This window comes from Pseudorasbora parva, chromosome 11 (assembly GCF_024679245.1).
Source record: "Pseudorasbora parva isolate DD20220531a chromosome 11, ASM2467924v1, whole genome shotgun sequence".
NCBI lineage: Eukaryota > Metazoa > Chordata > Actinopteri > Cypriniformes > Gobionidae > Pseudorasbora > Pseudorasbora parva.
In genome coordinates, this window is record NC_090182.1 from 1,206,022 (window position 1) to 1,222,823 (window position 16,802).

At 41.7% G+C, this 16,802-nt stretch overlaps 1 protein-coding gene across 1 annotated transcript in view; it reads right to left on the reverse strand.

Annotated features, from left to right (window-relative positions):
- sqstm1 (sequestosome 1) overlaps positions 1-10,591 on the reverse strand; it is a 44,302-nt gene extending 33,711 nt beyond the window's left edge. The window contains exons 1-7 of the mRNA XM_067456763.1: positions 10,310-10,591; positions 9,896-9,991; positions 7,212-7,531; positions 6,474-6,627; positions 4,053-4,133; positions 3,785-3,948; positions 2,590-2,788 (exon numbers count right to left, since the gene is read on the reverse strand). Of these exons, the coding sequence (XP_067312864.1) occupies positions 2,590-2,788; positions 3,785-3,948; positions 4,053-4,133; positions 6,474-6,627; positions 7,212-7,531; positions 9,896-9,991; positions 10,310-10,478 (1,183 nt within the window). The 5' untranslated portion in view covers positions 10,479-10,591. The remainder of the gene's footprint in view (positions 1-2,589; positions 2,789-3,784; positions 3,949-4,052; positions 4,134-6,473; positions 6,628-7,211; positions 7,532-9,895; positions 9,992-10,309) is intronic.
- Between the last annotated feature and the right edge of the window lie 6,211 nt (positions 10,592-16,802).

Consider the following 16,802-nt stretch of genomic DNA (forward strand, 5'->3'; position numbering starts at 1 on the left):
TAAAAAATCGATTTTATATTTGGACCATGGGCGGCGCCATTTTGTTTGCGTTCTAGGTTGATGACGTAGAGTGGTTGAACTCCTCAATCAGCTGGCGTTACCCGTTGCTATTTTTACCACAACGCAACTCGAAAATTGTTTCAGAGTTAAACAAAACAAATGAATTGCTTTGTAATTGTACTTAAAACACACTCAAACATACATGTGCACACAAACTCACCTACACAAGTCACAAACAGATCGGCGGGCGCGCACACACACACCTGACTGCTCTGTCTCAATCGCATGCATCATCACCAAAACATCCTGCCTCTCTTCCTCACGTTACTTTATCCCATCGTCCTACCTACATATTTCCCTCTGCTGGTCACATTAGGCGTTACAGTTAATCTACTATCAACAGTCTATCTAGGGAACAGGATGTGTTGAACAGGATATCAACACAGGGAATAGATTGAGGGTTATGTATGCGCGCGCAGTGCGTGCGTGTGTGTGTGTGTTGGCGCCGATCTGTTGGGGTGTGTGTGTGTTCGCGCCGATCTGTTGGGGTGTGTGTGTGTGTGTGTGTGTGTGTGTGTGTGTGTGTGTGTGTTCGCGCCGATCTGTTGGGGTGTGTGAGAGTCTGTGTGAGAGAGAGAGTTTGTGTGCACATGTATGTTTGAGTGCGTGAAGTCGGACAGCTGTTTGTAAATCGGCTTTACTCGTTATTGCGGTGGAACGTGAGACTGAATGACTGCACTCGAACATGTCCACTATGGTGTCGGACAACACTACAAATGTCCGTCCCTTCAAATAATGCCCTATTTAAGGGTATAGGGTCGATTTCAGATTCAGCCCCTGTCGTGGAGACTGAGCAGACAGAGCCTGTCGTGTGCGCGCCCGCCGATCTGTTTGTGACTTGTGTAGTTGAGTTTGTGTGCACATGTATGTTTGAGTGTGTTTTAAGTATAATTACAAAGGAATTCATTTGTTTTGTTTAACTCTGAAACAATTTTCGAGTTGCGTTGTGGTAAAAATAGCTACGGGTAATGCCAGCTGATTGAGGAGTTCAACCACTCTACGTCATCAACCTAGAACGCAAACAAAATGGCGCCGCCCATGGTCTAAATATAAAATCGATTTTTAAAATAACGTAGATCTTTCATGGGTTTTCTACTACATAATTCAGTAAGAGACATCATTTATGTTATATTAAGCCATACAAGTCTCAACACCAGGGGATCCCTTTAAGGCCCTTTCACACTGGACGCGATTTTGACGTGCGAATAATTCGAGCGATGGGTTTTTTTTTGGGTCAGCTGTTTGTGTAATGAGCGCTTCCACACCGAACGCGAATGTGCAGAGGCGAAAAAACGACATTTTTTTCGTTTCGATGTCGATTTTTTTTTTTTTTTTTACTCTAGCGGCGACAAAAACGGCTTCAACCAATCACACAAAAGGAAACAAAGGTGACGAAATGTCCAGTTGATGTCACGAGCTATTCAATCAACTTTAACCTCATGAGATTACAGCTGTAAGCCGTACAGCTGCATCTGTGTTCGCCCACTGTATGCTACACACAGCTATAACTTTTATAAATAGTTGATTTTTTTCTAAACCTTGTGTCCGCGATTATGGAAAGTGAGCGTGTGTCCATCAGCTCGTCTGTGGCACTGAAATGTTCCCATTGTGACTCGACTGGAAACATCTGCTCGGCTCGATTGATTCCCTGAAGAGCGCGGTTTGTCTCGTCAGATGCGCTGCCGTCTCTGGAGGAGATCCTCAAATTGTCCCACAGACTTTAGAAAGTAAGTGCTGAACCGGCCATGATAACGCTTTAGTTCCTGTAGAGATTAGCATCCTCCTCTTCAGACTCTGTTCTGTAAGACAGGCTGCACCCAAAACCTTCTTCTCGCTCCTTTAAATAAAATGTAAAGCTCGTCTTCACTGAATGATGAAGTGTGTGTGTTTGCTGAGCTGTCGGTGTGAATGTTTTGTAATGTTGGAGCTCTGAAATGTCGCACATTTGTGTCGCGGCTGATGTGAAGGGTTTTGACACGAAATATTCGCTTATTCGTTATGCTTTTTCGTTACGCGTCTGGTGTGAAAGGACCTTTACTCAGTATTTCTGTCTTGTTTCTCGTCCAAACATCTACACATTCTTAAAACAAGAAGTATTTACTAGACAAGCAAAAGTAATTGTCTTGTTTTGGGGAAAATAACTCTAAATGAAGAGAGTTTTTGCTTAAAATAAGATAAATAATCTGCCAATGGGGTGAGAAAAATAATCTTGTTTTCTGTTTGAATTAAGATTATTTTTCTCACCCCATTGGCAGATTATTTATCTTATTTTAAGCAAAAACTCTCTTCATTTAGAGTTATTTTCCCCAAAACAAGACAATTACTTTTGCTTGTCTAGTAAATGTTTCTTAATGCAAGATTTTTTTGATGTTTGGACTAGAAAAAAGACAAAAAAAAGCTTTTTTTTGCAGTGTAGACCTATTATACCAAGCTGAGCCTTGGATAAAACCCCTCTATGGCGGATCATATCGTTTCCGTCATCGCTACATCCCTATGAAGGGGCTGTGTGCCCAGTGGGGCTCGCTGTACCTTGAGGAAGGTGTGGGTATAGAGCTGCCTCACGCAGGCCAGTGGGACCCGGTTTGGTGGTGTTTTTGGGGCTCAGTGGTGTGGGAAGATCTGGCCCATCCGTCTCCAGCCTGAGGGACTGCAGCTCTCCGGTGGACGGGTCAACCTCTTTAGAGCTGAGGTGAGTCCATTCCTCATCACTGCCCTGGTCCTTCGGCCCCTTGGGGAGCAATGATAGAAGCACTGTGTGTTAGCAGGACGTGTGTGTGTGTGAGTGTGTGTGTGTTAGCAGGACGTGTGTGTGGTCAAAACACCAGATATCACAATCTGTATTTCAGGTGCTGGTCATATAATTAGAATATCATCAAATTGATTTATTTCACTAATTCCATTCGAAAAGTGAAGCGTGTATATTATATTCATTCATTACACACAGACTGATATATTTCAAATGCTTATTTTGTTTAATTTTGATGATTATAACTGACAACTTGACAACTAAGAAAAATCCCAAATTTAGTATCTCTGAAAATTAGAATATTGTGAAAAGGTTCAATATTGACGACACACTCTAATCAGCGAATGAACTCAAACACCTGCCGGTCTTTACCTGGCCTCAGTCTCGTTCTGTCGGCGACACTATCATGGGGAAGACTGCGGACCTGACAGGTGTCCAAAAGACGGCCATTGACACCTTGCACACGGAGGGCGAGACACTAAAGGTCATCGCAAAAGAGGCTGGCTGTTCTCAGAGCTCTGTGTCCAACACATTAATAGAGAGGCGGAGGGAAGGAAAAGATGTGCTAGAAAAAAAGTGTAGAAGCAATAGAGATAACCGCACCCTGGAGAGGAGTGGGAAACAAAACCCATTCAAAAATGTGGAGGAGATTCACCAAGAGTGGACTGCAGCTGGAGTCAGCGCTTTAAGAACCACTGCGCACAGACGTATCAGAGACACGGGTTTCTAAAAATCCTTTCTTTGCATTTGTCTTAAGTTTCTGAGATACTGAATTTGGGATTTTCCTCAGTTGTCAATTATAATCATCAAAATTTAAAGAAATAAACATTTGAAATATATCAGTCTGTGTGTAATCAATGTATATAATATACAAATTTCACTTTTCGAATGGAATTAGTGAAATAAATCAACTTTTTGATGATATTCTAATCATCTGAGCAGCACCTGTAGCGTCAGACCTGATTGGGTATTGGTTACCTTTGCTCCCTCACTGATGCTCTCCTCAGGACCCGAGCCTCTGGAAAGCATCCCTACGGATCCGCTGTCGCTCCGAGCGCTGGACGGCCCACTGGAGGCTGGAGGAGTCGGGGTAACTTTGGCCCGCTTCCCCTCATGCTCCACATCGATGTCCACATCTATGCCTGCAGAGGAAGACGTATTTGTAGTCAACGTGCCAATCAAAGACGTATCGGGACGGTGTGATGGAGGCAAAAATGCTTGACGAAGAACCCAAGCTGGGACTTACCAAGAGGGCTCAACATGGCCGCCACTTCCTCTCCAATGTTCTTCAGGTACTCCATATTAGCCTGGGAAGAGGCGGGAGCACCTGTGGACAAACAAATGGGAATATTGGAGCATTGTAACAATAGTTTTGAGCTTATGATATGCATCATCCACAGATGTTCTTGCCCAAGTGGTCTATAAATGAGACAATGGCTGCATCCAAAAGCTGAACTTTAGTGGGGACACTAACATTATGATCTAAGTTAAGCCGGGTGCACACTGTGCGATTTTGGCCACGATTTGGCCGTCTGGGACAAATTTAGCAAATCCTAAAAGATTCCTCAGATCCTAGGCTAAAATCTGACGTCTTTGGTCATTAGTTTGTTCACCGGCAGCCGATTAAGGAGCGCTGCGATCAAATTTTACCTCAGACGAAATTCTGGCAGTGTCAGAAGATTTGGCAGACAATCCTGCAGTGTGACTTCTCCTACGACGACAGTCAAATATCTCCGTTTTTCAAGACAAACTATGACCAAAACGAGTACTAGAGATTTCTTTGTAGCCAGCATTTCAGTCCCGCGTGTAATGCAGCTCACTGTCACCGAACGCGTCATTCACTGATGATATAAAGCTCCGGGTGAGTTTTCTTGCGCGCGTCCGTTTTTAGCGCGCCTTCACTATCGTGCAGTCTGACATTAATACCAGCTGAGATCTTACAGTGTGACACGGGGATCATGTTCGTACAGTCTGACAAGGGACATTCGCAAAGGATTTTGAAAAAATCGCACAGTGTGCAGGACCCATTATTCGACTAAATATCCAAATAAAATTTATTTATAAGGTCTTTTTTAATTCTATAAACTATAATACTGATCTGCCAGCATTGTCTCTCTCTGATAAATTAAAATAAGCTGATAACATCACTGTTTACTCCAGAACGACTGTACAGCCAAATCTAATTCTGCTGCAGTATTGTCCTGTTTAACACTGAAGCTGCTCTGACACAATCGGCACTGGAGAAGAGCGATAGAAATAAACATGATTGATTGATGCCCCGCTGCCCAATCAGGCGATGACTTTGCAGATTTGGTAATAGCTGAGCAAATGTGACCCTGGACTACACAACCAGTCATGAGATTAATTCATCATCTAGAAATTATCTCTCCACTGATGTGTGGTTTGTTAGGACAATATTTGGAAATCTGGAATCTGAAGGGGGTCGCACACCGGACGCGGAGCTCGGCGGCGCTCGGCGGCGCGCCACGCAGCGTCTCAGGTATCGCACACCAGACGCGCACATTTTAAAAGGCTACGTTTATTATACATTTCCCCAAAATATGTTTAGACTTTATTCAAGCTGTTGAACTCAGAATGTAAAACAAATGTGTCTTGTAGCAAAGGTTGAAATCAGTATACCTTAACGATAATATACTTTTAATATAAAGCCTTGAAATGGCGCTCTGTGGCGCGGCAGGATTTAGAACAACTTCCTGAGTCGCCGCGGACAGGCGCCGAATGCCGCCAACGGTGTGCGTACACTCATTGAAAACAATGTGTTAGAATTTTAAAGACATGGCGCGCCGCCGAGCTCCGCGTCCGGTGTGCGATCCCCTTGAGGGTTGCAAAAAACTCTAAATATTGAGAAAATCTCCTTTAAAGTTGTCCAGATGAAGTCCTCTGCAATGCATATTACTATTAATAATACATTTATGATATATTTATGATAGGACATTTACACAATATCTTCATTGACCTTGATCTTAATATCCTAATGATTTATGGCATTAAAGAAAAATGGATAATTTTGACCCGTACTGTTCCCCTTAAATACACACTGCAAAAAATGCTCTTCTTCCTCAGTATTTTTGTCTTGTTTCTAGTCAAAATATCTAAAACATTCTTACATTAAGAAACATTTAATAGACAAATAAAAATGATTATCTGGTTTGTGAAAAATAACTCAAAATGAAGAGAGTTTTTGCTTAAAATAAGATAAATAATCTGCCAATGGGGTGAGAAAAATAATCTTAATTCAAACAGAAAACAAGATTATTTTTCTCACCCCATTGGCAGATTATTTATCTTATTTTAAGCAAAAACTCTCTTCATTTTGAGTTATTTTCCCCAAAACAAGACAATTGCTTTTGCTTGTCTAGTAAATACTTCTTGTTTTAAGAATGTGTAGCTGTTTGGATGAGAAACAAGACAGAAATACTGAGTAAGAAGCATGTTGTGCAGTGTGCCCGTGACGTGCCTGTCTGATTTTGAGCTCCAGGGTCACTATATATATAAAGCTCCCAATCCTGTTGGTGGAGAATCCAGGTCCAGCACACCAGTCTGTAATGACCAAGCGCTCCTGAATTGGCTGCTGGAGTTGTGTTTGAGCACAGGGTTTTTCATCTTCTGGACACAGCCATCGTTTTATTGTTTTATAGCATCTCACCGTCTGTGTTTTCAGGAGCATCCTGGTTTTGACGGTCTCCAGACGGCCCTGGCTGGTTCTGGTTCTGGTTCTGGGCCTGAGCTTGAGCATGAGCCTGGTTATTTGCCCACATGCAGTGCCTCATCTTACGCCACAACTTCCCACGAGGGAGCCACTGCACACAAAAGCTTTCAGTTTAATCAGAGCGTTCACATTTGAAGAAGAAAAGTAATGTTTTAAGGGTTAGTTCAGCCAGAAATGAACTCTCTGTCATTAAGTCCTCCCCCTAATGTCGCTCCGCACCCGTCAGACCTCCGTTCATCTTCACACACAGTTTAAGATATTTTAGATTTAGTCCGAGAGCGTATGCAAGTGTATGCACACTATACTGTCCACATTCAAACGGTTATGAATCAGCGAATTGATCAATGATTCGGATCGCCAATGTCTCGTGATTTCAGCAGTTTGACACGCGATCCGAATCATGAATCGATTCACTGACTCATAACCGTTTGAATCTTTATTTGAGGATTGAACACAAACGCGGAAGAGAAGCCAATTCTGAATAAAGTCGTAGTTTTTGTTATTTTTGGACCCAAATGTATTTTGGATGCTTCAAGAGACTCTAATTAACCCACTGATGTCTCATATGGACTACTGTGATGATGTTTTTATTCCCTTTCTGGACATGGACAGTATAGTGTGCATACACTTGCATACGCTCTCGGACTAAATATAATTTTTTTTTTCAGTATTCACCTCGAACATGTTGGCCATGGGGTGGAAGATGGGCAGGAGCGCGTGCTCCTTGTGGAGGCCTGAGCTCTGGCAGGACGAGCACAGGTCATAATTAGGGCAGATGGTGCACTTAAAGCGGGTCCCAGCCACCGGCCCCTCGCAGCCATCACAGGTCACCCCAGGGTGCTGCATCGGGGGGAGGTGGGGGTGGGGGTGATGAGGGGCGGGGCCCATTGGAGGAGGAGGCATGTGATTGGGTCCTGGAGGGCTAAAGTGCGGCCCGGCGAATGAGAACCCAGGGAACCCATGAGGCGAGGCGTCGCGTTTGTGCTCCTTTCTTTCTGAAAAGGGGATAAATATGGCATTGTTATTAATGATGAGATGCACGAGAGACATTTAAAGGGACAGTTCCCCCATAAATGAGCCTGATGTTTATCTGCTGACCCCCAGTGTGTCCAACATGTAGGTGTGTGTGTTTCTTCAGGAGAACACTAATGAAGATTTTAAATCAACCGTTGCTGTGTGTCGGTCATATAATGATGAGAATGGGGAACTATTCTATAAGAGCAAAACAAACATGCTTAGACAACACACACACACACACACACACACTGCTGCTCGTGACGACACACTGATGTCTGAAGACACGAACCGATCAGTTTGTGAGAGAAATCGAGCCGTATTTATATCATTTTTTACCTCAAATAAAAAATGATATAAATACGGGCTCAGATAAACATCAGGCTCATTTATTGGCTGAACTATCCCTTTAAGAGATTCAGTGGTCTAATTCCTCTTAGATTAATACATTTGTTGGAATTTAATGTCATCATCATATACTTTTCCCACCAACAGAGCTTATAATAAATTGTACATAGCAATAAGAGTAGCAGGAATGCAGATATAGTATTATATTTATATTATAATGTATAGTATTCTAGGCCTCAAATGCCAAGATTAAACTCCAGAACCATCAGAAGGCATTGCAGAAACACTGCGTCCTAACCAGCTCTGATAATGATTGGTCAGGCTGTTCCTATATAATCATACAGACAATGGATGAGAGATCAAATTCTACTACCGTACATACTTTGGCAGTCATATGTTTGTTGTTATTATTACTAAGGCCTTTGGACTAATATAGGGACAATGGATGCAATCATACATAGAATATAATCTATCCTTGTTGGTTTTATACACTTCTTAAAATGTACTTCTGCTTAAGTTAAGGTTTTGTACACACTTCTTAATATATATAAAGCCAGGTAGTGTAACCATCAGGTAAAAGGGAAGTATTTTCCTTTTATTAAAAACAAAGAAATCCCTCATTTTTGGAATCATGACTTTAATGAACACAATGTGACCTGACCTAACGAAGGCTTGTCATAAAACACACACACACACACACATTAGCATGCACAGAATACGTCACACTGAGCTCAGAGTACAGTAGGGGAAGACGAGCTGAACAGGAGGGTCAATGACGACATGAAGAATGCAGTTCGTCCAGATTACATTCATCTACATACGGAGGAGCGCCCTCTTCTTGTCCCTACATAGCCGAGGCTTAGTCGGCCAAGTTTGAGTTAGCGGGAAAACAAACCTGCACAGGAATTACGTCAGGCAGGACCTCCAAACGTTTGCCCTTTCATTCGACATCAGACGTGGCTTATGTGAAACATGATAGCAGCTTAACGTGAGTCGCTTTACGTGGCCGCTCGCGCTAATGTTAACCTAGATAATGAGCGCTATTACTAGGGCAGTGAAACTGCTTCATGTGTGTGTGTGTGTGTGTGTGTGTTTTGTCGGCAATTGCGCTGGCGCATAAGTGCATGTAATGAACAACACTGACGTACAGTGACTCGAGAGTTATCCTGGGATACTGCCATGATGTGTGTGTGTGTGTGTGTGTGTGTGTCTTTAGCTCCGCCCACTGCACGCCTCCACAAACTCATCATTGTGTTTTTAGACACGGGATCAACAATATCACTAAAGTGTGTGTGTGTGTGTGTGTGTGTGTGTGTGTGTGTGTGTGTATGAGGGAAAGATCTCCTTGTTTAGCTTCCCAAATAACCAGCGTTAAGGGGACAGGGGATGCAGTTTGTGTTTGCGGAGTTCTGCAAGTGTGTGTGTGTGTGTGTGTGTGTGTGTTCCCGGTCATGAGTGGGAACCTCAGGCGGCGAGTTAAACTGTAGCAAATGTGTGTTTTGTTGGGAATCAGCGCGTGAGTGCATATAATGTGAACGACACCAACACACATTGTGTGTGTGTGTGTGTGTGTTATGGCCCTTTAAGTAATTAAATTAATATTATAAACATGCGACTAGTCGACTAATGGTTTAAATGAATGACTATAGTTTATCTTCAGTCAAGAGCTGCCCTAATTTGAAGTTAACTCTTTTAAAGTATGTGATTTTGGACACATAAGGGTCTATATTTCCAGTTTATGGTCACATCACAATGGCTTTGTGCATTCTGCATTTGTGCTTTTGATTAATTTCTTACAATTACACTACCAAGACATCGTTATTAATTCAGAGACTGGATCATGTTCAGCATAGAAGACCGTTGGGATGATGAAAGAGTTGCACCAGATAATAATGATGATATGTAATAAGTTCTTTAAGTTCTTTTAATGTGAGATTTATGGTTATATGTCCAATAATCCGAATCGTAGGCCTTACTCAGAAGTATTTGTGACTTACGCTTGATGAAGAGACGGAAAGTGTCGTCCTTCACCAGAGCCAATCCCATCATGAGCTCATCGTCTGAGGAGAAAGCGATCAGATCTCCGTCTTCATCTACGGAAAGGGGTTATAGTCACCATTATTGGCATCATGTTTTTATATATCGATCTGTACACACACTGCACATACAATTAATTTAAACTATCAAATGACATGTCAATAGCATTATAATGCTCACAAACCTGAAACAATAAGCTAAACTAAATAAAAAATTATATTTTGAAGATATTTATTCTCCTAAAAATGTGTGTTTATATTATCACCACTCTGAGTCATCTCTTTTAAACTTCGGGTAGCTGAGTTAAACCATCACATTGAGGTATTAAAATGGAGAGAGGACTATAATAGTGTGTTTTAAACACCATATCTTACCTTTATAGTGCATTTGAAAGGGCGCAGCCCCGAGACCGACGAAAACATCGAGCACTTTTCTCTTTAAATACTCGAAACTTGTTGAGACATCCTGGTCCACGGCGAAGCGACGGATCTCCTTATTGCAGTCATCCTTCCCGAGCAGGTAAGCTTTCACTGTCATCGACATATTAGCGATAAATACCGTGTTAGGTCGAGTTAAGATGTGTTGCGCAGCAGAAATTACGCGTCTTCGGTAACGAGCGTCAGCGCTGAGTGCGTGAGAAAATGCGTTTCCTACCTCAGCCTACAGTTCCGTATATCACTGGACGTCATATGCAAATTGACACAAGCGCAGCCAATGGCGGAGGCGAGCGCAGGTTTGTAGGCGTGTCCTCTCGCTGAGCTCGTGTTGTGTTGATCATGTGAGTGTGTGATGTGAGAATGACATGGCGATAATATGGGGAAAATCCCTCTGAATCACCCAATATTACACATCATCATGATCATAACATCTTCATAAACACACGGAGAGGGATGTCATTCTACTCTCCTTCACTTTTACAGGTGGTTTCTGAACTGACACACAAACTCGCTCTATACTGCAATATAAATACGTATTTTTCCACACACACACACACACGTTTGTTTTTGTGACATGGGGACATTCTATAGGCGTAATGGTTTTTATACTGTACAAACCGTAATTTCGATCCCCCCCTAAACCTACCCATCACACACACACACACACACACACACACACACTGCCCCTAAACCTACCCATCTCAGGAAACATTCTGCATTTTTACTTTCTCATAAAAACTCCTCCTGTGTGATTTATAAGCCTTTTGTAAAGTGGGGCCATGGGTAATGTCCTCATATTTCACCCTCTCCTGTAATACCTGTGTCATACCCATGGCATTATACACATCTGTGTCCTCATATGTCACAAAAACATGCCCACACACACACACACACACACACACACACACACACACACACACACTGCATTTTTACTTTCTCATAAAAACTCCTCCTGTGTGATTTATAAGCCTTTTGTAAAGTGGGGCCATGGGTAATGTCCTCATATTTCACCCTCTCCTGTAATACCTGTGTCATACCCATGGCATTATACACATTTGGGTCCTCATATGTCTCACACACACACACACACACATATAATATGTTAATATATGTTGTAATGTCATCTTTTATCTTTTGTATGAATGAAGGTCAGAATTACTGATGTCTCTATAAAACATTAATGATGGACACCATTAGTCATTGAAAGCTCATTAAAATATATATATATATTAGGCTTTTAACAAGTGATTTTAAAACAATCTTCACATAAACCCATTATAATAAATGTCTTATTTACCTTAATACTTAATTGAATCAAGATATCAAACAGTCCGCGCTGAATAAATAATAAATGAAATATAGATTAAATATTAGGCGGTAAATCACCAACAGCAGATTTAAACAATAAGACTAACTGTGTTGAGCTGGAGAACAATCATTAGTTTCTGTCCATCAATGATCAGAACAGAGTCTAATAAACACACATCAGATATTAAAGCGGCGATAGTGTTGCCATGGTTACTACACAATAACACCGGAGTGATGATGTCACTGATAGGCGACACACACACACACACACACACACACACGGGTCGTGTCCTGGTTAAAATCAATGATTTCTCTGGATTTAAATATTCTTGGAAATGTGGGATAAAGTCCACACAATATATAACTCTGATCTAGTGGGTTTTGAGCCCTAAAATCTGACATATTGTGCCTATAACGCATTAACCTGACCAAATTAAACACAGTTTGTGACAGGACTAATATATATATATTATTGTGATGTTGTTACACGCGTGACTGGCAGAGAGCTGTGTCAGTGTGCTGTAAGCATGACATCTGTTTTTCCATTATCCTCACTCTACTAACCTACATAGGTGTGTGTGTGTGTGTGTGTGTGTGTGTGTGTGTGTGTGTGTGTGTGTGTGTGTGTGTGTGTGTGTGTGTGTGTGTGTGTGTGTGTGTGTGTGTGTGTGTGTGTGGCTGCTGTTTACCTGCTACAGCTCAATAAAGTGCCGTGTCATCATGTGCCTTAAACACACATCAAGTGAACTACTGCAGCTTGAGCATTCATTCAGCATTAGTAGATCAGTGTGTTCTGTGTTTTAAATGTTTTTATGTTTTTATGTTTGTTTTTTTTGGGGGGGGGGGGGGTATAAATCAAAGGTAAGATCATGTCCCAGTTACCCTTATGTTATCACATTTTCCCGGTTAAATAAACAGTACATCTAAACAAGAGAAACCAAATAGATTCAGTATTTTTCTATTTATTAAAGGAGCAGTGTGTAAATTTAGCGGCTCACCCCTCCCTTTCGGAGCACATAGAGAAGCTACGGTGGCCCACACAGGACACATGGTCGTCTGAGACACCAGAGAGTAGCTAGCACTCTTTAGAGAAGTTTGTCCCTTTTAGGGCCACCGTAGAAACATGACGACACAAAATGGCGGCTTCACTGTAAGGGACCCGCGGTGTGTGTCGACAGAATCATTCTAAGGTAATAAATGCAGAACGGCTCATTATACTCCACTGAAAACTGTTATAGTGCATTTCTGTCAATAGATCCTCATAATTATTACACACTGCACCTTTAAAACCAGGTATATCTCATCAGTTTAGTTAGTACACATTTTTTCTGCTGTTTTACAGTCTTATTTTATTCAACAGGTGACTTTTACAATTTTGAATGGCACATTTTGTAATATTTGCAGTGCATATTTGAAAAAAAAAAAAAAAAAAAAAAATATATATATATATATATATATATATATATATATATATATATATATATATATATATATATTGGTTTGTATATTCAACAATACTACAACACAATACTTCCACAAATGTCAAGGCTCCTTTATTAGTGCTTTATACAGCAGATGGAAAGTGATCAAGGATGCAAACGTCATGAAATATAATCAAAACTCAGATTGTAAAGCAGCCCGTGTGTGGGCGGACTGATGAACTGAACTCTGAGGAAGATTATATTTTATTAATAACATTAGAGTATCGTTATCCTTCAGCTTTATCTCGAATATATGATCTCAATGTCAGCTTTAACCGTTGGTGTTCCCGCCCTTTTCTCCACACGGTTCGTGTTTGTTCTCGAAGCGTCCTGAAGAGTCCGAGCGCGGGAAGAATGTCGTCATTCCGGAGGCGCGAGGCGTGATCGATCAGCTGACTCTGACTCAGCGCGAGGTCATGTGATGCCCTTTGTTTACAAGTGACGTCAGTGCAATTGATAACGAGTGTTTTTAACAGGGCCGTTAATGAGCCGACAGTTTCCATTACAGACGCTTCTCTCTCTCTCTCTCTCTCTCTCTCTCTCTCTCTCTCTCTCTCTCTCTCTCTCTCTCACACACACACACACTCACACAATGTTACTCTAATTAGTTCATTAATTAATAAAAAGTAATAATATAAAATATCACAGGACAAAGTGAAATTCCATTAAATAAAAACACAATGTCCAATGACTCAAGATCCTACAGGATAAACGGACATTAAAGTGAGCAGCTGTCTGAAATGGAGTCCGAATGCTGTCTTTGGAAGCTCATATTGAATTGAAATAAAATAAAAAACACAGAAAATACACTTTTGTTTGCAACTTTTGCAATTGTCGTGGGTTCTCTATTCATAGCGTACACTTTCAACACTTCGTAATAAAATTCATTTATTTTCAGAGTGAATGACATATTATAATTTTTAACTTTTCAAATTATATATTTTATGTTTGTGCTTTTGGAAATGGATCCCTAATTAGGCATATTATTATATAGACCCCTTCAAATTTCAGGGTTTCTTAGACCGGAAGTCGTCGTAGTTGGGTTAACTTTATATATATATATATATATATATATATATATATATATATATATATATATATAGCCCATTTGCTCAAATAGCGATTTCACAACTCTCAAAAAGAGGAAAAAAAGAGAGAAAGATAAAAAAAAATTACCATCACTCCCCATAGACGCTGTATTATAAACACCCTCACAAAAGTAATATTAAAACTATTAGTGTTATAAATGTACATACAATGTTTCACAAATGAACATGCAAAAAAAAAAGTTGACGATATCGATGACCGTTAAAACGCGTCATCACAGTCTGACCGGGTCCGTTATTCGCGCGGCCTCTGCTAGTGAGAATCATGGCACCGGACGCCAAAATGTGCGCTAAAACCGGGAGTTTTCCGGATACAGGACACACACACACACACACACACACACACACACACACACACACACACACCGGGAAACGGGAAGGCCAGGTCATCCACTACAGGACACCTCATCTCATCTCATCACTGCACCGAGTGCCCGCCAGAGGGCGCCATTAACACACGCGCTTCTGGAGGAGCAGCTCCATTAATGCATGTTTGTTTAACTTTAAAGTAGGTTGTGTGTGTTGTTTAGTGGGTGTGTTGTTTGGTTAACCCTCAGATGATGACTGTGATTAAAGTAGGTTGTGTGTGTTGTTTAGTGAGTGTGTTGTTTGGTTAACCCTCAGATGATGGCCTCTGCTGTGTTTCAGGAGCCTTTAAACCGGTGGTGTGAGGAGACACTGACCGCTGTTCTTACTATGACTTAGTAAACTCTACTTAATGTCCAATAATTTGTTGAACTTACTTTTGTAACAATTTAGTAATCTGAACTATTTACCTGCTATGCCTTTGTTGCTTATAAAACACAAGTTAACATTAGTTGACTGGTTTGAGTAACATTAGCCAAAGGAAAAAACACAAACGGGTGGGCAGATTGTTTTTGGGGCAGTTTTTAATGGCCGTTTGACTCATTTCCTCCACTTCCTCTCGCTGTAATTGTGATTAGTGTCCCTTTGGTTGGGCTCTTGGAACTTCATCCATAATACTGAAATATTCTTCCTTTTAGTGCAGCAATGCAACAAGAACAGATATAGATATATTTAATGTCAAATAATGATATTTTAAAAATGTTTTGCTGGAAGCAGGAAGAAGAGCAGGAAGTAGAGCAGGAAGAAGAGCAGGAAGTAGAGCAGGAAAGTAGGTTGTGTGTGTTATGGATGAAGTTCCAAGAGCAGGAAGTAGAGCAGGAAGAAGAGCAGGAAGTAGAGCAGGAAGTAGAGCAGGAAGAAGAGCAGGAAGAAGAGCAGGAAGAAGAGCAGGAAAGTAGGTTGTGTGTGTTATGGATGAAGTTCCAAGAGCAGGAAGTAGAGCAGGAAGTAGAGCAGGAAGAAGAGCAGGAAAGTAGGTTGTGTGTGTTATGGATGAAGTTCCAAGAGCAGGAAGTAGAGCAGGAAGAAGAGCAGGAAGTAGAGCAGGAAGTAGAGCAGGAAGAAGAGCAGGAAGAAGAGCAGGAAGAAGAGCAGGAAAGTAGGTTGTGTGTGTTATGGATGAAGTTCCAAGAGCAGGAAGTAGAGCAGGAAGTAGAGCAGGAAGAAGAGCAGGAAGAAGAGCAGGAAAGTAGGTTGTGTGTGTTATGGATGAAGTTCCAAGAGCAGGAAGTAAAGCAGGAAGAAGAGCAGGAAGAAGAGCAGGAAAGTAGGTTGTGTGTGTTATGGATGAAGTTCCAAGAGCAGGAAGTAGAGCAGGAAGTAGAGCAGGAAGAAGAGCAGGAAAGTAGGTTGTGTGTGTTATGGATGAAGTTCCAAGAGCCCAACCACAGCAGGAAGAAGAGCAGGAAGTAGAGCAGGAAGAAGAGCAGGAAGAAGAGCAGGAAGTAGAGCAGGAAGTAGAGCAGGAAGAAGAGCAGGAAAGTAGGTTGTGTGTGTTATGGATGAAGTTCCAAGAGCCCAACCACAGCAGGAAGAAGAGCAGGAAGAAGAGCAGGAAGAAGAGCAGGAAGAAGAGCAGGAAGTAGAGCAGGAAGAAGAGAAGGAAAGTAGGTTGTGTGTGTTATGGATGAAGTTCCAAGAGCCCAACCACAGCAGGAAGAAGAGCAGGAAGAAGAGCAGGAAGTAGAGCAGGAAGTAGAGCAGGAAGTAGAGCAGGAAGAAGAGCAGGAAGAATAGCAGGAAGTAGAGCAGGAAGAAGAGCAGGAAGTAGAGCAGGAAGAAGAGCAGGAAGAAGAGCAGGAAAGTAGGTTGTGTGTGTTATGGATGAAGTTCCAAGAGCCCAACCACAGCAGGAAGAAGAGCACGAAGTAGAGCAGGAAGAAGAGCAGGAAGAAGAGCAGGAAGAAGAGCAGGAAGTAGAGCAGGAAGTAGAGCAGGAAGTAGAGCAGGAAGAAGAGCAGGAAGTAGAGCAGGAAGAAGAGCAGGAAAGTAGGTTGTGTGTGTTATGGATGAAGTTCCAAGAGCCCAACCACAGCAGGAAGAAGAGCAGGAAGAAGAGCAGGAAGTAGAGAAGGAAGAAGAGCAGGAAGAAGAGCAGGAAGTAGAGCAGGAAGTAGAGGAGGAAGAAGAGCAGGAAGTAGAGAAGGAAGAAGAGCAGGAAGTATAGAA